The following is a 22,317-nucleotide window of genomic DNA, read 5'->3' as shown; positions in this document are numbered from 1 at the left end:
TGGACATATCGTTTTCTTTTCTTGAAGACTGATATATACCGAAAAACATAGCCTTCATCATGAGCATTTAGAAATTTCAAGTTATTGACTATGTAGCGTTGAGTTTTCATAGATTAAGTATACTGAAATAGTACACGAGTCCTGTTAAAGTCTGTACAATCAATACATTTCCACCATTATTGCTTAGTCAGCTCGTTCTTGAATGATATCACACACTATTGCAGTCCAAGCCAATTGACGGGGGTGGGGGTGGGGTGTAATTTTGTACAGTTTGCCTCTACATCCATTGTAAAGTTTATAGGAGAAGGGAATTTATAATTTATGTAAATATTGGTTTAGAAAAGGCATGGAAAATTCGCTGAAGATGTTATCATGTTTGACCTTTAAGTCAAATGTAGGTCAGAGTGACAACATTTGCTTGATAATCACATTACATATCGAGTAGTGATACTATTTGGAGATAAGTTCAGGTCACCATGCCTTAGAGCAAAATGGCCGGGCAAGGCGTTCGCTTAGTGTTTGACAGTGACAATGTGGCGGTAATCACAATGTGCAATGAAGAAAATAAGTTTTCAGTGGATTTTATAGATTCTTTGATGCGAATATTGGATGAAGTAGAAAAGTAAGTTGATATTGACCGCCATGACTGGGCAACGCTGTGGCAGATGATAACTTGTGGATGTTGTATAACGGGTAATTTCGACAATTTGTCCACAATAGTTTTTCAAATGTTGAGAAGGCTACAGAATTAACCCGAACATTAAGACAGAAATATTGGTACCAATTATAGGCGCACCCGAACATAGTGACGACGACGCGGGGGGGGGGGGGAGGCCCCATCCCCCGGATATCACCTCTAAACGTGTTTTGGCCTACATCCATAAAACATAACAGGTGACCACTACATGTTTGCCACACCCACCCCCTAAAAATAAACAACTCTGTGGGCGCCTCTGGTATCAATAAAGTGTTCAAAATGTATCTATGTGCAGCAGGGCCGGATTAAAGCTTTTGCGGGGCTCGTGGCATGTAAGGGGGTGGAGGTTTACAGATCTAAAAATACACCATGAAATCAGTCTTTAAATTGTCCTTTGTAAGTGTATAATTATTAGGCTAAGTATTAGACGTCGATCTTTATCGAGGTTTATGAGAAACCTCTGTGCTAGTTTTGTACCTATGTTTTTTTCTTCTTTCTTTCTTCACAACATTATGTATGCCACTTGTGTCTCTGGTCAATGAGTTTCAGGTAAAGTCGGCCTCCGGTTCATTATAAATCGTGCCCCACCTTCGGTCAAGTATTTACCAGGCACAATTATAATCTAGCTGAGAATTATTTAATTCCCCATAACTTTACAAATTTCACAGCGAACCCCCTTGTTCTGTTAACGCAAGCTTTATTTTCTTTATAAAATACGAAAAATATGGTTGTCAACGGCGAGTGCAACGTTAAAGAAATGCTATTTCTAATAGACGGAACAGCCTAATATACAGCATGGTTGTGACACCAGTGCTCTTGCAAGTAAAAGTAGAAGCCGGTACAGCTATATTGTATACAACGAGTAAAATACCAACAACAATAACCGATCAAAATGAACTAAAGAGGACGCGATTACAGTTAAAAACTGTATACGAATCAGAAAACTGTAATGTAGCTAAATTACAGAATTTATCTTTTTTGTTTTAAATTTCATGCCACACATTCCAAAACAATGCCGTCTGAACAAAAATATTGCTTAATAACATTTTTGATAAATTCATAATTATGTAGCCGCTAAATTGTTTGTGTTTTAACTAAAATGAAAGTAATAATTCAAATGTTTAAATGACAATATTTATAAATTGTTTAAACAAATCGACGCAGAGTACAAATATAAAAGATTGTAAATATTGTAAAATTATGGCAGAGAGTATTGTTGTAATGCGCACGATTGTAACATGGATCTATACTATATATGGAAGATGCCTTTCGCTTAAATGTCTCCGACTATAAAAAAATTTATTTAAATCATAAATATATCATTCTTTAAATTATAAATACTATTATTTGATTACAGATTTTTATCATTTTTATATTTCACAATAATGCAGTGTGAACAAAAGTGTTTTAACCATAGAAATATTCAAATTTAGACGGCATATAGCACGCCAGTAATTTGATTAACATTTAAAAACAATATGTAATGTATAAGAGGTTATTATTATTATTATTATTATTATTATTACCGGTATTATTATTATTATTATTATTGTTGTTGTTGTTGTTGTTGTCGTGGTTACCAGTACAGTACAAATAATTCATAAATGTAAGTGTAAACATCTGATTGATATATAAATTAGTGTTCTTCAAATTATTCATTATTTCAACATGGGATTAAATATCTTGATTTTAAAGTTATAATTCAAAACTGTCAGGCATTGCTTTACAATGTTATGTCTGCTATTATTTGCATTCATCATTGTTTTGGTAAAATATTGTCATTTGACTATTGTAATTCTTACTTATTCTGCATGCATATGCCTATGGTTCTGTTTTCTCTATTAAAAATGTGTGTGTGTGCGTGTGTGTGTGTGTGTGTGTGTGTGTGTGTGTGTGTGTGATTTGGAATTTTAACGTAGCTTTAACAATTTTTCAGTGATATCGCTACGATGACTGCAGTGTGACAGTTTATAGTGATGTCTAGCACTGGGGCATCATGCCGCAGACATGTAGCATGTTGTCCCACCCAGTCACATTATCCTGACACCAGGCCGACCAGTCCTAACACTAACCTCTTAATGCTGAGCGCAAAGCGAGGCAGATGTTATTGCCTATTTTGTAAGTCTTTGGTATGACTGAGTCGGGGATCGAACCCACTACCTCCCGCATCAGATGCGGACTCTCTAACCACCCGCATCAGATGCGGACGCTCTAACTACTAGGCCTCTAATAATAATAACAATGCTAATACATGTAACAACAACAATAACAAACACCACCACCACCACCAATAATAATAATACTAATATACTACTACTACTACTACTACTACTACTAATAATAATAATAATAATAATAATATCAATTTCTCTTGTAATCAAATCACTGAGATTTTAAACGCTACTTTTTAATTTTTACAAATTACAAAAATGTTTGCGCCGACTGAATAAGGTTTCATTTGAAATTTGTAAGGTTTAAAGGAATTAAGTAATGCTTATGCTTGGTAAACACTTTCGAATACCGACTTGATATACGATTCCTAATGGATCGGAGGCATGTGAACATGGATGGGTGTACAGAAACAACCAACCCCGTTCTTTGCAAGTAACACTGTAAATTGTAGCATATTAAAGTTTGTCTTTTTAAAAATAAATAAATAGGGCTTTAGAGCATCCACCGCGTTTTGGATGGGTGAAAATCATTTTGAAGAATCGTTACCAATAAGCATCTTCTGTCTGCTTTCCCATAGAATCGTTACCAAAAAGCGCCTTCTGTCTGCTTTCCCATAGAATCGTTACCAATAAGCACCTTCTATCTGCTTTCCCACAGAGAAACAAACTATTACGTCCTCATTGACTAACCGTAGTTTAATTTTAGTTCAAAGTGTCAGCAATTTAGATACCATGTAGTGAGAAAGCTCAGCGTGAATCAGAAACGAAATGGCTGGGCAAGACGTTCGTTTAGTGTTTGACAGTGACTATGTGGCAGTAATCACAATGTGCAATGAAGAAAATAAGTTTTCAGTGGATTTTATAGATTCGTTCATGCGGATATTGGATGAAGTAGAGAAGTAAGTTGATGTTCATCACCATGACCTGGAAACTTTACTCAGTCACTGTTATGCTATATGGCAACGGAGAAACTTTTTCTAACGAGTATTTTCGTAGTCTTGCGTAACGTATTATTTATGACGTTTATACTTAACTCAGTCTTCAGAATGAAAATTCCGGTATCAGGTATGACTACGTTCTGATTCTTCCTTCTCAATAAATGTATCATTATGAAATTCATATTTTGCACTTATGTTTATATTTTTAAAAAATGGAGCCGCGGCTGCTCAGTAGCTAAGCCAAAAGCTGCTGGTTAGGCCAGCCTGGGTCGGCCGCCTCTGCGTGTCGTTCGGAAAGGCACTTAGGTCCTATTTCCTCGGCATGATGTTTCTCAGAGTGATCCAACTACAGGCCCTCGGGTCATATTTTTGTAGCCCGCGCTTCGTTCAAAAAGTAAGTTATATATATATATATATATATATATATATATATATATATATATATATATATATATATATATCTGTGTCTGTGTCTGTGTGACTAGATAAAATTCATGAGCACTGTAAAAACATTCACTGTATCACTTCTTGGGGGCAAATAAAAAACACACGAGATAATAGCGATTACGTTGTAATCTGTCGCTGTTGGTGACTAGCCGGTATCTCAGTGTTAAATATTGTTTCCTAAGTCTATTAACTCTGAAGTCCGTAATAATGAAAGTGCTAGCAGTAATGTGCCGGACCTTGCTGAGGTTAGCATATATGGAGTAGGGATTGTTTTCTTTTTTCATCCTACTAAAGGGGAGGGATGAATGCACATCAGACTGGATTCATGTTGTTATATTTGGATTAATAATCTGAATATTTCATAAGCAGGGATTTAACTTTCTTTATAAACCAACACTGCCCCTTAGTTATGTCACAGTGTTTGTACTTGCTTTCTGGGAGCCCAGCCCCTGTATCATATATTTGGAAACCATTGAGATATCCACCTTATAACCATATAGACACTATCTTTGCATGAGAATGCTAAGCCGTTTATGGAACCAGCATTGTACATTGTACCTACCCTTTTGGAACTATCCCTGGGTCATAGCGAAACTCTTCCTAGTTCCACCATAATATTACATATAGACATACACTTTATTTTTTATCATTTTTTTCCGTTACTGCCTTTTAATGTAACTTAAGAAAAATGTATAAATCGATCAGTTGATATATTATTGTCACGTGCAATACATATGAAATGTTTTCAAATCCACACTGTAGTGGATTCCATATAAAATGTTTATTATTTAAAATCTTGTCCCTTGCTAATTTTTAGACTCATAAATTACAAGATGTGCAAAGTAATCCTTTGTCAGACAAGGTTTGGTCTCCATGACTACCAGAAAACCATATAATGAAGTACACTCTCTGTTTTATATATAATTTTTCACAAGTGCAAGATCTGAATGTTGATACTGCTGCTGCTAGATAAAGAGGATATTTAATACCTAGATCTCAATACGTAATACCTAGATCTCAATACGTAATACCTAGATCTCAATATGTAATACCTAGATCTCAATTACACGACAAAAGATCAAGATTGTTAATTCAAAAGGATTGCAATCATACAATGAAAGTCTAAAACAATGGGTGTTCATGTGTGTGTCTGTGTACATACATACATACATACATACGTACGTACGTACGTGCGTGGTTGCGTGCGTACGTGCGTGCTTGCGTACATACATGCATGCTCGCTTGCATACATACATACATACATACATACATACATACACACATACATGCATAGTCTCTCATATAACAAAGTATTTTTTTAAAGGAATCCTGATTGTAAAGCCTTGATTACACGTGGAGAGGGAAAGTTTTTCAGCAGTGGACTGGACATCGGCTGGATAAGGTCTCAAGAAAAAGGGACACTAAACCGTTACCACGACAAGCTGTGGTCTCTGTACAAGCGGATCCTCACGTTTGGCGTCCCCACCCTGGCTGTCATCAATGGTAGGGCAATGGTATATTTTGTAAGGATTTGATGTGTGAGTCATCGATATTGCATGCGACCTAATATCGCCCATTTAATCGTTTAAATGCCCTCAAAAGCGAAAGGGAGAATTTCTAATTCGTTTATTCGGGTGAATGGTAGTCAGCTCCCACCCACCCCCAGTGTTTTCTTGGGGAACCGCTAGGAATGGTACATCGGAGCAGAAGGATACCTCAGCTGTCCACACTCTTCTGAACTCACCTTTTTACGGGCCAAGTTCTTATTTACTTTCAAGAACGATCAGTGTATGTTCTCTCCTTTTATGACGTCGTCTGCACATGCTAATTTTATCTAACATGCATTATATCTTCACTGCCCAGTAATGATTGCCTAGCCTAATTAGTTTACATGGCTTCGTAATTATGACTTTGTAGTGGTACTTCAACGTGACAAAAAGCAAAATAAATAACTTAAGATATATTCACTGTTAGTAGTTTTGAATCCAAATATCTAAAATAAACTTCTAGCATTAAAATTAGCTTTGACTCACTCATTGGCGGTTTACTCAGAATCAATTTAGAAGATCTCGGAAAAGTTTGAATGGTTAGAGTGACCGCTTTGCTTTGAGTCTATAGTCGCTAGGGCATGTTATATGTGATTGAGTCTATTGTCGCTAGGGCATGTTATATGCGATTGAGTCTATTGTCGCTAGGGCATGTTATATGTGATTGAGTCTATTGTAGCTAGGGCATGTTATATGTGATTGAGTCTGTTGTCGCTAGGGCATGTTATATGTGATTGAATCTATTGTCGCTAGGGTATGTTATATGCGATTGAGTCTATAGTCGCTAGGACATGTTATATGAGACAGTATATAGTCACTAATGCTCGTTATATACAGTTAACTTAAGTCTATAGTCTATAAGTCTAAGTCTGTAGTCGCTAGGGCATATGCGATTTAGTCTATAGTCACTATAGCATGTTATATGCAGATGAGTCTACAGTCGCTAGGGCCTGTTATATGAGACAGTATATAGTCGCTAATGCATAGTATGTACAAATGAGTCTATAGTCACTAGGGCATGTTGTATGCAGTCAAGTCTATAGTCACTAGAGCATGTTATATGCAGATGAGTCTACAGTCGCTAGGGCATGTTATGTACAATTGAGTCTATAGTCACTAGGGCATGTTGTGTGCAGTCAAGTCTATAGTCACTAGAGCATGTTATATGCAGATGAGTCTATAGTCGCTAGGGCATGCTATGTACAATTGAGTCTATAGTCACTAGGGCATGTTGTATGCAGTCAAGTCTATAGTCGCTAGGGCATGTTATATGCAAATTTGAGGCTATAGTCGCTCGAGCATGTTATGTTTGACTGTGACTATAGGCATGTTATATGCATTTGAATTGCAACATGCATGTAAAGTAAAGTTTTCGCGTCATCCCATATCGTTCGAGGAGAAGAAAAGAGTGAGGTTTTTAGGTTTTGGACTTTCCGTTTGACCAGATGTATGTCTTCTTTAGGCGCTATTCAGAGTTATTTAAGAAGCATCATACAATGTGAACTTATACCTGTTATACGGAGAAAAATCTTGCTTACAGTACTAGCACGGTTAAACGTCTGGACATAAACGACACGAAAGTGATATATTGGTCTTGTGGATCTTACTATACAGATAATAACCCAATTCTTTAATTGACGAGATGAAATTCGCGAAGGAAAGAAAACTGTAAATAGTGTTACGATTTCAGTCATTATATTTTCTCTTCACCAGGTCACGCCTTTTCTGATGGAGCCTTCTTGGCCCTTGTCCACGACTACCGCGTCATGCGCTCAGATAGAGGTTACATCAGCTGGCCGGAAGTGCACTTCAAACTCCCTTTCATGCAGATGATGAACATTTTTATGTACGATGGAATTTTATATATTTATTATGGAAAGTCTATTTCTTCTGTAGCCTGTATTTATTGCAATAATGCTTGTTCAGTCGTTGTGATGGCCAACGTTTTCAAAGGCCTCTCGAAGCAGCTGAATTTTGGACCCTATGTATTGTAAAGACAAGTTTCTCGTTGTCAAGAGGTGCTTTTCTCGAGCATTTATCATGGTGGTTCAAAATGATTACTGTTATATCCTGGAATTCTGTGACAGTAAATGTCACTATTCCCAAAGATATGTTTAATGAGACAGTAAATGTCACTATTCCCAAAGATATGTTTAACGACCGAAGGTTCTTCTTACTGCCTCTTGCTCATATACAGGAAATAAAACGATTTTAACTATCTGCTCATAGTCACTGTGCAATCTTAGCTCCAAGATTATGCAAATATTTCAATGTTTATAATCGGACTAAACTCATAAATTAATTGGTAATGGTCATACCATCGACCGATTGAGCGTCAGAAAATATTCAGTTGAGCCTCAGTCTGAAGATGATAACATGTTAGGTTTCTTATGACTTGGATACTTGACCTAAAACATTTTAGGACAAGAAGACGCTTAGCTCATATAGTATGATAAAATAGATATTTAACCATGTTTACCAAATTCTCACTTCGAACGTGCATTTCCATTTTTACTTATTAAGTTTGAAAACTCTTGGTGTGTAATTCAACCTCTTTGTCACTTTTCCAGCTTGTTTTTTTAATCCTTGAAACAGTTTGCTACATGTCCAGATTTAATGTCTGTATTTCTCGTTGACTTAAGTGATATCAGATAAGATTATGCGTGAATATGTATGTTGTATATACACGTCTCCTATCTCTCATTGCTGCTCAGTCAGACATGAATTTACTTCACGAGTAATATCTTCTCCCTCTCGAGGCTGCTCAGTTAGATACGACCTTACGTCACACGAAATATCTTCTCCTCTCGAGGCTGCTCAGTTAGATACGACTTTACTTCACGAGAGATATCTCCTACCCTTCAAGTCAGGTATGACTTTATTTTTCGAGAAATATCACTGCTGTAATCACAATAAACGAAAGGTGATGAACTGGTCAAATTAAATCTTTAGATTTTAGAAACGTATACGTATAAAGGAGAGCCTTCCGTTTGGTTGTTCAACTGAATGTCTACGGTTAAGATTCCATGCATAACAGAAAGGTTCTTCTCACGGCTTTCTCGTCATAGAATTTTGCGGTGCTTGAAAAAGATTATTGTCTGTGATGATGGTAACTTTTGAATATCTGTACATATAATCACACACACACACACATGCACACGCAAACACACACACGCACACGCATACGCTCTCAGATGTTTACTTCTCTCCTTTACTTGTTTTCTATTTACTTTTATTTTATTGGCAGGGCGAAACTCCCTCCAGGGAAAATTCAAACGGAAGTGATAGTGTATGGCAAACGTTTCGATGCTAAGGCAGCCAAAGAACTTGAGTTGGTTGACGTCACTGCAGAAGAGTCACAATTACTTCCACAAGCTAAATCCATCATTCAGTCAATATTCAAAGTGGGGCCACTCGATCGTAGCACGCTGAGTATGATGAAAAGGGACGTTTATGGCCGTTTTCTTGAAGAGAAATCCAAACTGTGATGTGCTGCATTCCAAATCTAGTGTAGGGACCATACCGTATTTATTTGTTCGAAGTTAAGATATCTGAAGTAGCTTTGAACATGAATCACACACTCATAAACGTTTAGGAATCATCAGGCATTGATAAATGTACTAATCAATAGTTGAAATTTCCAACAGAATCCATTTTTTGTTTGTATTGACGCCTCTTTGCCAAGGCGAGAATGGTGGACACAATTTATACAGCAAAATAAATATACAATTGTGTTAAAGCTTTTCTTTCTAGGTTTTCTCTCTAAAAAGCTTTTCTTTCTAGGTTTTCTCTCTAAAAAGCTTTTCTTTCTAGGTTTTCTTTCTAAAACATCTACAGATCCCCTCTTGAAAAATGTGCAACTTCTACATATATGTCAGTTTTCTATTAAACATTCAACCAATTCGTGGTCCAAGACAAGTCTTGGATGACAAAAACAAGCTTGCAAAATCTAAAATTCCATAAAACAGGCTGTTCCTTCGCACATCATGAAATTGGATAGTTCTTAGCAAGCCGCGATGTCATGTACACTTCCGTTTACGTTTCGTGTTGACTTTGATCGCGTATAATTGATCTCGAGATACGGCAGTTGATACAAGTGGTGTGTGTGTGAGTGTGTGTGTGTGTGTGTGTGTGAGCTGTTTATAAAACTGGGGGCTAAATTAAATATTGGATGCTTTATATGATTTTTTTTCCAGATGAAATAAACATGGCAGTAAGACAAAAACTACTGAACCATTTGTTTTGTTCATTTTTCTCCGACTTTCTCATATCGAATCCGTTTGACTTCGTGTTTCTTCATTAATTGTGTGACGGTGACGTCATCCAGCGTTCTCTTTTTGCTGAGGATCTATCCAAGATAAGGGAATTCTCAGAATGTAAATAGATTAACTTACATCAGACTGAAATCATTTGACTGGTTTCATTGGTTGTATTCGAAAGGAACACAACTGTAGTATTCTGTTTATTGCATCATACAAATTATATAAATATTTTGATTTGATTTTCCAAAACCGCAGAATGATACAGCAGAATGACTGAAATACATTCGGATATCTTGGTCGTTCGGAATGTCCCTTGCATAACGTGTATGAGTAGTGAATGGGGCCACCCTAGCGTCAAGGGGAATTAGCATTACAGAACCCCTTGGGCCACTCTAGCGTCAAGGGAAATTTAGCATGGGGAAAACTCATGGGCCACTCTAGCGTCAAGGGAAATTGAACATGGGGAAAACTCATGGGCCACTCTAGCCTCATGGGGAATTTAACATGGGAAAAAGTCTTGAGCAACTCTAGCCTCAAGGGGAATTTAACATATGGAAATTGAACATGGTGAGTCTGTATAGCGTCAAGGGGAATTGAACATGGTGGGACTGTTTAGGGACAATGATGGTAGAGGGTCAAACACAACAGAGACAGAGACATACATACACTAGTACAAGCGTGAGATTTATATATAAAGCATTACCAAGACCTGAAATCTTGTCGGGGTGTTCAAAAATTTGCATAATTGTAATGATGCTATAAATAGATATAATCAAGGAAATGCTCAACGACAAAATGGATGTGACTAAAAGTAACGCTAAAATGACGAACTTGTCCCAGAATTTAAAGGAAAATAAACATATCCCCGAAAATTAAGTTACAATGGTTTAGACTAAAATGGATAAAATTAGTAACTACTTACAATATCAACTTGTGTGACGATCGTGGATAAACACCCATGTATCTATTTATAGCTATAATCAGCTAAAATTCCTATGAAATCCCACTATCTATTTATACTACAACTTGTGGGTTATTCCTTTGGAAAACCCCACTATCTTTTTATAGCCTCAGCTTGAGTGACGTTCCTGTTTATGAACTCTAGTAAATATGTATAGCTACAACCTGTGGAAATCCCCAAGTCCATATTTATAGTCTCGAAATTTCCAGCGTCAGTGACGTCACTGTACTGAACACTAGGGGATAAATGTCAACAGTGTTGCAAGTGGCTGACCTGAATACACGCTACTGCAGGTAGGTAGGTAGCGTGTATCTGATAGGGATAAAGTGAGTTTTATAGGGACAAACAGAGACCAATACACACACACACACACACACACACACACACACACACACACACACACACACAACGTAAGCGCGTAGACATACGCACACACACACACATACACACACACAGGGAAGAGGAAAAAACAAACCCCAAATGTACTATCAACACAGAAGGGAGATAATACAAACCCCAAATATACTATCCACACAACGTCGCTAACGCGTACAAACCCCAAATATACTATCCACACAAACGGACGCGAACGCATACAAACCCCAAATAAACTATCCACACAAACGTACGCAAACACATACAAACCCCAAATATACTATCCATACAAATGGACGCGAACGCATATAAACCCCAAATATACTATCTACACAACGTCGCTAACGCGTAGAAACCCCAAATATACTATCCACACAAACGGACGCGAACGCATACAAACCCCAAATATACTATCCACACAAACGTACGCAAAGGCATACAAACCCCAAAATATAGTATCCATACAAACGTACGCGAACGCATATAAACCCCAAATATACTATCCACACAACGTCGCTAACGCGTACAAACCCCAAATATACTATCCACACAAACGGACACGAACGCATACAAACTCCAAATATGCTATCCATACAAACGTACGCGAACGCGTGCAAACCCCAAATATACTATCCACACAACGTCGCTAACGCATAAAACCCCCAAATATACTATCCACACAACGTCGCTAACGCACACAAACCCCAAATATACTATCCACACTTGGGAGGAAGAAGAAGAAAAAAAACAACCAAATATACGATCTACACAACGTACGCGAACACACACACACACACACACACACACACACACACACACACACAGGGAAGAGGAAAAAACAAACCCCAAATATACTATCAACACAGAAGGGAGATAATACAAACCCCAAATATACTATCTACACATGGAAGAGGAAGAATACAAATCCCATACCTACTATCCACACGGAGGTGAGATGTAAAAAAATAAACCCCATATTTACAATCCACGCATAGGGAAGATGAAATAAATAAGCCAATATACATTATCTTCAAAGAGGGAAGAGAAAAAAGCCATAATATACTAACCACACAGAGGGAAGAAGAAAACCATTATACACTATCCACACGGAGTGAAGAAATAACCCTTTATATATACTATCAACAGAGAGTGAAGAAAATAACCCATTATATTCCATCAACACAGAGTGAAGAAGAAAAAGTTTTTTGAAAGCACCTAAGCCCTCACCTGCAATGACCATCTCTGCCAAACACCTACACCCCACCCCCACCCCCAACACTACAAAACCCATTTAACCCGTTATTTTATGGCATCAGTGTGTGACTATTGTTTACCGACTTGCATGCCTAAAGAGCGTGCGTGAAGGAAAACATCCTTTCATTTCAATTCTAACTAAAACATGTTCCAGAGGGATAGAGAGAGGTGAAAGAGCACAATTTCATAAAGTGTGAGTAAAAAACAAAACACGTCATCCTTATTATAGAATGTCAAGACCAAGAGATACTTACGTTTTCTTTCTGGTCTATTCTCTTTTAGAAGGTAGTATGAAATTTTCACATCAGGGCCAACGCATCGGCTCACATTGTCAATTTTTCCATTTCCATGTCTTCACTGGCACAAGTTCTTCCTCATCTTCATTTTCTTCTTCTTCTGAATCCCTCTTCTCTTTTTCGTCTTGTTTCTGTTTCTTCTCTTTTCTCTTAGGGCACTCTGAATCCCAGTGTCCTTTCTCCTGACAACGATATTAGGTATCTTGACTTTTATCTCTCTTTCTTATACGAAGCAGGTATTCTGGAGACAAACACCCATTTACCTTTGCAGATCTAGCAAACTTCATCAGCACTTACACACTTTCGTATGACTCTCATCAAATCAACGACCAAAAGAGTAAGTTTTGTTGCCACTTTCGCCTGTGAATTATGCTTTCGAATGGCTTTTAGCATATATTTGACCAGCAGGTCGATCTGTGCTGACTCTTCCATCTTCTTGATCGTTTGAGACTGGAATAAATAACCTGACGCTAAGACACTCTCCCTATATACAGGGACCTGCTGCGTATGAAACCTAGTCAAATGTAATTTTGCAATAAGATGAAACGATTTCATTGAGGAAGTAAAAGGCAATGATGTACCGTATCGCCTCACACAAAACCTGAAGTGTTAGCTCAGATCCGTGTCAGCGATTTCGAAGACGACATAACTGAGCTTTCATCAATGCTCTCCATTTATGCAACAAAACCACGAGTCCTGATTCACGCCAAAAGAAATTTCGTTCGGTCCATAAAAAATAGTATCACATCTGAGAAACGCAAAAACGAACTTCCAGAAAACGACGGCTTACACCTACAACGTGAAATGTATGAGTTCAAGTAGTGCGTAAAACTTAGTCAAATTAAATTTTTTATAGTCAAGACGAAACGATCTCTTTTCGAAGAAGAAAGCAGACACCAAGCGACAATGGCGATCCGTGTCACACAACACTTTTCAAAATGTGTATTATTAGAGGTTTGTTCTAGCGATCTGCACGGTTAAATTAAATGTTGATGTATTTTTCAATAAGACGGACACAATTTCCATGGGATCGCCCATGGTACCATTGTTCGTGCATTAGTTTAATTTTTTTAAATATTATTTTATATAAATCGCCTATAGGATTGACCCAGTAAAGCATGGCCATTCTCGTCACTGTGTGAATAGCTACTCAAGTCAATTCGAAGTGAACGCGGTAAGAAAATAAGTATAGCCAATGAAATGGCTTACAACGGGTGATGCATTGTTTTGTTCTAGGACTGTGTGGCATAATAATCCCTACGCTCTTGCGTTGTTACCATTACAGTGCAGACAGACTGGAATGTGAACTTACAAGCCCTCTTTGTGTATTGTACCATTTCTTCTTACCACATCAAAATACTGAGCGTCACAGTATTGGTTCGCGTTTTCAAACTGACCATTTTTTTTATATCTCACTTAAACATTTCGACATAAACACTCACACTCACATCGGTATAGTCAGAACAGACGTGTTACAGTATTGAGGGGCATGTTATCTTTTCGTTTTCAAACTAATAAATTTGGGGCTTGTATGAAGTAAAGAACCGAAAGCACAGTGAAACTCAAGGATGATGACCCAATCTGTCTGTCTATTGATGCGTGTATTTACTTAAGAAGAAATATGACCTCTAAAACACTATGAGATACGGCAAGCATGATTAGAATGAACACAACGATGTTTTTTTTTTCTTCCTCTTCCTCCCGAGTGTGGATAGTATATTTGGGGTTTGTATGCGTTAGCGACGTTGTGTGGATAGTATATTTGGGGTTTGTACTCGTTCGCGTACGTTTGTATGGATAGTATATTTGGGGTTTGTATGCGTTCGCGTACGTTTGTATGGATAGTATATTTGGGGTTTGTATGCGTTCGTGTCCGTTTGTGTGGATAGTATATTTGGGGTTTGTATGCGTTTGCGTACGTTTGTGTGGATGGTTTATTTGGGGTTTGTATGCGTTCGCGTCCGTTTGTGTGGATGTTATATTTGGGGTTTGTACGCGTTAGCGACGTTGTGTGGATAGTATATTTGGGGTTTGTATGCGTACGCGTACGTTTGTATGGATAGTATATTTTGGGGTTTGTATGCCTTTGCGTACGTTTGTGTGGATAGTATATTTAGGGTTTGTATGCGTTCGCGTACGTTTGTATGGATAGTATATTTGGGGTTTGTACGCGTTAGCGACGTTGTGTGGATAGTATATTTGGGGTTTTTATGCGTTCGCGTACGTTTGTGTGGATAGTTTATTTGGGGTTTGTATGCGTTCGCGTCCGTTTGTGTGGATATTATATTTGGGGTTTGTACGCGTTAGTGACGTTGTGAGGATAGTATATTTGGGGTTTGTATGCGTTCGCGTACGTTTGTATGGATAGTATATTTGGGGGTTTGTATGCGTTTGCGTACGTTTGTGTGGATAGTATATTTGGGGTTTGTATGCGTTCGCGTCCGTTTGTGTGGATAGTATATTTGGGGTTTCTACGCGGTAGCGACGTTGTGTGGATAGTATATTTGGGGTTTGTATGCGTTCGCGTCCGTTTGTATGGATAGTATATTTTGGGTTTGTATGTGTTTGCGTACGTTTGTGTGGATAGTTTATTTGGGGTTTGTATGCGTTCGCGTCCGTTTGTGTGGATAGTATATTTGGGGCTTGTACGCGTTAGCGACGTTGTGTGGATAGTATATTTGGGGTTTGTATGCGTTTGCGTACGTTTGTGTGGATAGTTTATTTGGGGTTTGTATTATCTCCCTTCTGTGTTGATAGTACATTTGGGGTTTGTTTTTTCCTCTTCCCTGTGTGTGTGTATGTGTGTGTGTGCGTATGTCTACGCGCTTACGTTGTGTGTGTGTGTGTGTGTGTGTATATTGGTCTCTGTTTGTCCCTATAAAACTCACTTTATCCCTATCAGATACACTCTACCTACCTACCTGCAGTAGCGTGTATTCAGGTCAGCCACTTGCAACACTGTTGACATTTATCCCCTAGTGTTCAGTACAGTGACGTCACTGACGCTGGAAATTTCGAGACTATAAATATGGACTTGGGGATTTCCACAGGTTGTAGCTATACATATTTACTAGAGTTCATAAACAGGAACGTCACTCAAGCTGAGGCTATAAAAAGATAGTGGGGTTTTCCAAAGGAATAACCCACAAGTTGTAGTATAAATAGATAGTGGGATTTCATAGGAATTTTAGCTGATTATAGCTATAAATAGATACATGGGTGTTTATCCACGATCGTCACACAAGTTGATATTGTAAGTAGTTACTAATTTTATCCATTTTAGTCTAAACCATTGTAACTTAATTTTCGGGGATATGTTTATTTTCCTTTAAATTCTGGGACAAGTTCGTCATTTTAGCGTTACTTTTAGTCACATCCATTTTGTCGTTGAGCATTTCCTTATAGCTATTTATAGCATCATTACAATTATGCAAATTTTTGAACACCCCGGCAAGATTTCAGGTCTTGGTAATGCTTTATATATAAATCTCACGCTTGTACTAGTGTATGTATGTCTCTGTCTCTGTTGTGTTTGACCCTCTACCATGATTGTCTAGACAGTCCCACCATGTTCAATTCCCCTTGACGCTATACAGACCCACCATGTTCAATTTTCATATGTTAAATTCCCCTTGAGGCTAGAGTTGCCCAAGACTTTTTCCCATGTTAAATTCCCCTTGAGGCTAGAGTGGCCCATGAGTTTTCCCCATGTTAAATTTCCCTTGACGCTAGAGTGGCCCAAGGGGTTCTGTAATGCTAATTCCCCTTGACGCTAGGGTGGCCCCATTCACTACGTATATGCTAATCAGCACATGACCCTAAATGTCACCGTAGTGGTATGATAAAACTTGATAGTAATTAATTACGATTCTCTTTAGAAGAAGCAAGTGAGCGTTTCTTTCAAACTTAACCTCTGGTATATCTTTAAAACTTGATTGTTAAATACAATTTTATTTTTAAATACCGCGTAACGTACTGGTTTCGAAACTCTTCGCTTGAAAATGGTTCTGAATCTGCAAGTAGCTGTTGGCCACGTGTTATACATGAAGTTAATATGGTATGCAGGAAATACGTTATCGTACATTTTAAAATCAATTGAAAGCAAGTAAGAAATAAAAATAAATACATAAATACCATAAATCACGAGGAAAACTTTAATAACTGCTTTCATAGTTACTCAACAATATAACCATAACTTTTTATACTCAGCTAGTCGTAAAGCAAAGTGAGTCATGCTTCGTCCGTGCCTGTCACTATTTTTTATTTTAAATTTCTTTTCAAAATCCAAGGACAAATTCACCAACAGTTGTCAGCGAGCATCCTGGTGTAATGACCTTCAAGCCTTTTTACAAATGATGCTGATCCGCCATCAGATATGGTTGCCGTTACTGAAATTAGAGAAACATCTTCTTTTTATCGCTTAACAGAAGGTTGAGACAAGTATCAGGACATGAAGACATTTCAAACCGCATCATGTGATGCCAATCCGCCTTAAAATATAGCTGCTGTTACTAAAAATAAAAATAATTTTAAACGATGTCTTCTATGAGTTTTCAATTTTACACCAATGATTTTGATTCATCCTCGTATATACTTACCGTTACTAAAATAATACAAGAAACGTCTAAATGACTCCTAAGAAAGACCACTAAAAAGAAGCTGTGTAAATGTAACAGAAAATAGATCTGCGCAAATTATGCCAACCCGCAGTCCAATATGATCAACATAACTAAACATAGGATCTAAGGCCACCTTAATTAAGATACCCCCTTACCCCCAACTCCACAACAAAAAAAAAAAAAAAAAAAAAAAAGGGAACGCTTGACACAATTGGACCAACTTTGACCGAAACCATTCTGGCATAAATGTGGTTCAATATTGGAAAAATGACGCTGCTGTGCTATAAACTATGTATGAAAAGACTACAAATTGAGAAACCTTGAAACAACGGTTTTTCGTAGAATTTGCAATGAACAGTATCGGAAGGAATTTCCACAGAAACATGTAACTAACTACTGTAATCCACATTTCTTGTTCTTATATTTAGCCATATCAGCAATAATTGACCCACTTTGACTTCTTGTTTTTGTTATATTTTCAGTGTTTTCATTTTGTCTTGCAGAATATTAATTTTGTCAGAGTGCTATAACAATTGTTTAAAAAGATTAAACAGGGCAAATCATCGAATTCCAAACAATTACAGTTATATCAATTTGGTTATCGCGTAAATGCCATCATCCTACGTTAGTTAAAGAAACAACAGAAGCTGTACTCCCTCGCATAAGCCAATGTTTAACTATAATGATAGGCGTTTTTTTCTTAAAGACTCATAGTTAGCTCGAGAATTTTCCTACCACCAAACACCACCCAGATTATTTAATTTAGCTTCTTTAGTTTCTTTTTAGGAAATCCCTATGTTGTCGACTACATCTGGGGGCTGTGGTGGCCCAGTGGTCTAAGGCGCTCGCTTTGCAGATCACTGACATTTGACCCTGTCCACTTGTGTTCTATTTTCGGCTCGGACAACGTGGATATGTTGGAAAGCTTGCGAGCAGTTTATCGTAGGTCGGTGATTCTTCTCAGGTTCTACCACCACCAAATACACGGGCCATCGTGTATAGCCTATCATGTGCTGAAGAATGATGTTGAGGTTTACGAAATGAGACTAGCTTTCTCTGAGACGCGGGTGGTCGAGTGATCTAAAGCGCTCAGCTTTACCGATAACTGCCATCTCATCTCTGTCCATGTGGGTTCGACTCTCGGACTCGGTCAGTGTGGGTATGTGTGAAACTTGCCACTAGCTTCCAGTGGGTCTACGGTTCTTACCGGGGTTTCCCGAGTTCTTTCTCTACCAGTTATTCTGGCCGCCATTTATAGCCTATTGTCCGGTGATAAATGGCGTTAAACCCAACACAACAACAACTCGCTTTCTCGAGTTGCTTGTTTGCGTTTTCGGTAGGTGTATTTCATATTTTGAGGTAGTACAGGCTGGGCACTGATCATCTTGTAGTGACACCATCACAGTGAAAAAACGTGCTCTATACTTAATTTTACTCAACAAAATATAGCATTGCAAAGATAATTGGATGCCGTTACAATTATATAGCAGTTCTGAGCCCTTAGTAACACCATATGCCACCCAAGAGTTATATAACAGTGGATTTTAGAACTGCAGATGTATTTTCTCTGATTTTAACTATCTCAAAAGTGAGTTCCAGCCATAACTGTCATTTTTTGTAGTCGCAACTTCCCTATTAGTGATGTAAAAAAACAATATATCATTCCACTGTTATTTAAAATAACGGATATCGTTGCAATAAATATAAATACCGTCGCAACGACACCAGTTAAATAAAATATCACTGGAACGGTAAACTTTATCATATCAAAAGAGAAAATTACCGTTACACAAGCAAAATTTATTTCTGCATCAATATCTTGACTACTTCTGTGAGAAAAAATATTCTTTTGACTGTCGTCCAAGTTGCGGTTGTTTCATATGCCATTATAACGTTTTATGATCATAGTCGGGTCATCTTGTATGTTTATGACAAACAGAGATATGCCTTTGATTGAAATAGTTTTCACGATATTCATACATTTTCATTTTGCTCGCCAACAATTTCTTCGTAACCCCATCCCCAATCCCTTTCCTAGCAATCTATTCGGAACACCATGGCCATTTATGCCATGTGATCAGCAAAACTTTCGCAATTTTTCGGTCATTCCTACGTTGAGGTGGGGCCCCGAGTGGCCGAGTGGTCTAAAGCGCTCTTCGTTACGGATCACTGCCATCTCACCTGTCTGCGGCGGTTCGAATCTAGGATTCAGCCAATGTGGGTATGTGAGAAAGCTTGCCAGTAGCTTCTCGTGGGTCGGTGGTTCTTTAATACTGGCCGCCATGTATAGCCTATCGTGTGCTGAAAAATGGCGTTAAACCCCACAACAACAACAACAACAACGTTGAGGTGATCCGAATGCAAGAATAGTTCAATGGTTAGTCGGACTATTTTGGAGTGGAAGCTGTCGGCATACCACTCTGTACCATCATCGCTAAGTAAGCGCATCTGTTATTTGTCGACTTGATGTCCAGTTCTCGATATTATCCCTACGCCGAACGAATGTAGTCCCAGTCTATTTTTAGAGCATTTTTTTCCTGTCTCCTTTTGGTGATGATACAAGACTTAGATTTAGGCATTCTTGGTATGGATTTAAAGGCAATTGATTATTATTTAGAATATGAGCTTATGGTGTGGTTGTCTGTGTGTGTTTTGGCGACAGTGTACAGTGAGTAATAAGGTCTTGGTGATGATGCGAAAGTGAAATATGTGTTCCATTGCATGCTGGTTTGTTTACAGTCCAGCTTTTAAAACAAAAATTCCGTTGAATCTTTGACAAGAACTTCACCGTGAAGTCATCTTTGAAGGTATTTTAGATTAACATGATTTGTATTGATTTTCACACAGTGGAAAGTTCATTACTGAGGAACTAATGAAAAGAATATATAGTAAAATCAATTGTGTTCTATGTTCAGTTGAGCGGACGCTATGTGTGTTAAGAGTAACAAAATAGTTCCAAATACTTGTATCTTTTACTTTGTTTTATTTTCGTTACTTTTTACGGTCAGTCTAATAGATGTCTTGATTGTAAGTTAAGCTAAGTAAAATATTTAAATTAGAAAATGTCTTAAAATCTGTTTTGCCCTTGCTAAATGAAACACTTCCGTTGTTAGATCTTCATTTTGGGAGGTGCGTTGTCAACTTATTCAGCGTCAGAGGAAAGTAAGTCTTGTATGTCTTGTATGTAGTCTGCCTATATAACAGCTGTCGGTTTAAAAAAGAAAATAAAACACAACGCAGGTACGTATGAAGTTTGTCCGCATACATTCGGCGCATAATCTGAAGATTGCCTGAGAAGTTTCAAATTTGTTTGCGCATGCGTGACGAAGAACGTATTCTAAATCACGGAAGCTTACTTAAGTTATGTCGTCTTCGCGAAGAACTTAAGAACTTTGTTTCTCTATATCCTATGATTATTCTTTTTTTCATGACTTTGGTGTACATTTTTGCAAGCTATTCTTCATTACACGTGATCGTGTCATGCCAATATTTCTCATCCTGTCTGAAGAACATACAAAAAAGAAAATCATCCTGTCTGAAGAACATACAAAAAAGAAAACAGTGATCCGAGTATTGGGGTTAGCGTGACATCTAGAGCTATTGTTGTTTGTCTCCGTACGAAGGCGGTCTCACTGAATGCAATGAAGGATTCAGTCTTTACCTGTATATGCGCCAAGATTTTGACAGAAAATACATATACTGCGCTTAATTAAACTTCGTTATCAGGTTGAAATATTGAAAGGTAATACATTCTAGAATACCTTTACAACATTTATTATTACGTTTATAATTTGACTTGTACCGTAAAAGGCCATATACCTTATGACTACGTGAAGGCTAAAGACTAATTTTTCACCCCAGTCGAATGAAAGAGCATTTCAAAGTACCCGGATGAATAAACTCCCATATAGAACAATCGAAAATTCCCAAAATTCAATATGTAACTGTAAATACTGGTGCTTGGGAATGCAGATTTGAAGTTTTTTTTTTGTGGAAATAAAGCTTATTCATAGTAATAAGAACAACAGAACCAACAAAACCAGTATTATAACCAGTGCCAGATTAAACCCTGTGGAGGCCCTTAGGCAGTAGTAATCTTGCCCCCCCCCCCTTCGAAAATTATCTCCTAATACGTTTTATCACTATTATTTTGATCCGTTATCGCCGGGTTCCTAGGCCGGTGCCTACTCTGCCTGTTTGGTAATCCGGCACTGATTATAATGCTGCTATATAATGGTTGTACACGGTAAGTTCTTATACACGGTGAAAGAAACGAGTTTTTGCACAGTGGTTGCCATGCAGTAGACCGATCGATATTTAGCCTTACATAAATGCTCTCTGATGGTTTTAGTCAGTTAGCTGCCTCCTGTATGGTGACAGTCAATAAAAACATCTTATTTTTGCGTGATAAAACGTCCAAGCGAAATTAGAGTATTCGATCGTAATCGCGTCTGTTTGCCCTACCCCTCTCCGCTTTTAAAAACGCAACGCTTCAAGGATATAAAAATGTACAAAATTTAGTCATTTCATTCATGGATTTTTAAGTTCTAATCTGATTGTCCCCGGGGTTGGGGTCGAGGGTGTCCCAAATGCTGTAAACTTGTTTGTGTTTCTAATAAAATGGAAATTTCTTTAACAACCAGGTCGCTAGTCCGATAAATCAGCCCCGCAAATCTGTCTTGATACTGATGGACGATATGTGGGTCTGGTGTGCCCTGTTAATTAAAATGTGCAATTTTGCTGCTTGAAA

General features: G+C 37.8%; 1 protein-coding gene across 2 annotated transcripts; it reads left to right on the top strand.

The window, feature by feature from the left end:
- The first annotated feature begins 460 nt into the window (after positions 1 to 460).
- LOC149779985 (uncharacterized) lies at positions 461 to 9,539 on the top strand. Of its 2 annotated transcripts, none has more exons than XM_089936711.1 (4): positions 461 to 622; positions 5,578 to 5,756; positions 7,514 to 7,646; positions 9,048 to 9,539. In XM_089936711.1, exons 1-4 carry the CDS (start codon positions 492 to 494, stop codon positions 9,286 to 9,288), a joined length of 684 nt encoding a protein of 227 aa, XP_089792837.1. In that variant the 5' UTR covers positions 461 to 491; the 3' UTR covers positions 9,289 to 9,539. The 2 variants fall into 2 exon arrangements, with proteins under 2 accessions (XP_089792837.1, XP_089792836.1); XM_089936710.1 differs by lacking the exon at positions 461 to 622 and adding an exon at positions 3,565 to 3,767.
- The last annotated feature ends 12,778 nt before the right edge of the window (positions 9,540 to 22,317 follow it).

Source organism: Sinohyriopsis cumingii, chromosome 16 (genome assembly GCF_028554795.1).
Source record: "Sinohyriopsis cumingii isolate HCF-2022 chromosome 16, ASM2855479v2, whole genome shotgun sequence".
Taxonomy (NCBI): domain Eukaryota; kingdom Metazoa; phylum Mollusca; class Bivalvia; order Unionida; family Unionidae; genus Sinohyriopsis; species Sinohyriopsis cumingii.
The sequence above is the reverse complement of the archived record's forward strand: the minus strand, read 5'-3'. Positions and strand labels throughout refer to the sequence as shown.

What these genes read in the sequence shown, in the direction of transcription:
- LOC149779985 (XM_089936711.1), top strand. Translation starts at nt 492, where the DNA reads ATGGCCGGGCAAGGCGTTCGCTTAGTGTTTGACAGTGACAATGTGGCG. An exon ending in CACCCTGGCTGTCATCAATG is followed by an intron (nt 5,757 to 7,513) that starts GTAGGGCAATGG and finishes TCTCTTCACCAG; the next exon opens with GTCACGCCTTTTCTGATGGA. An exon ending in CAGATGATGAACATTTTTAT is followed by an intron (nt 7,647 to 9,047) that starts GTACGATGGAAT and finishes TTTTATTGGCAG; the next exon opens with GGCGAAACTCCCTCCAGGGA.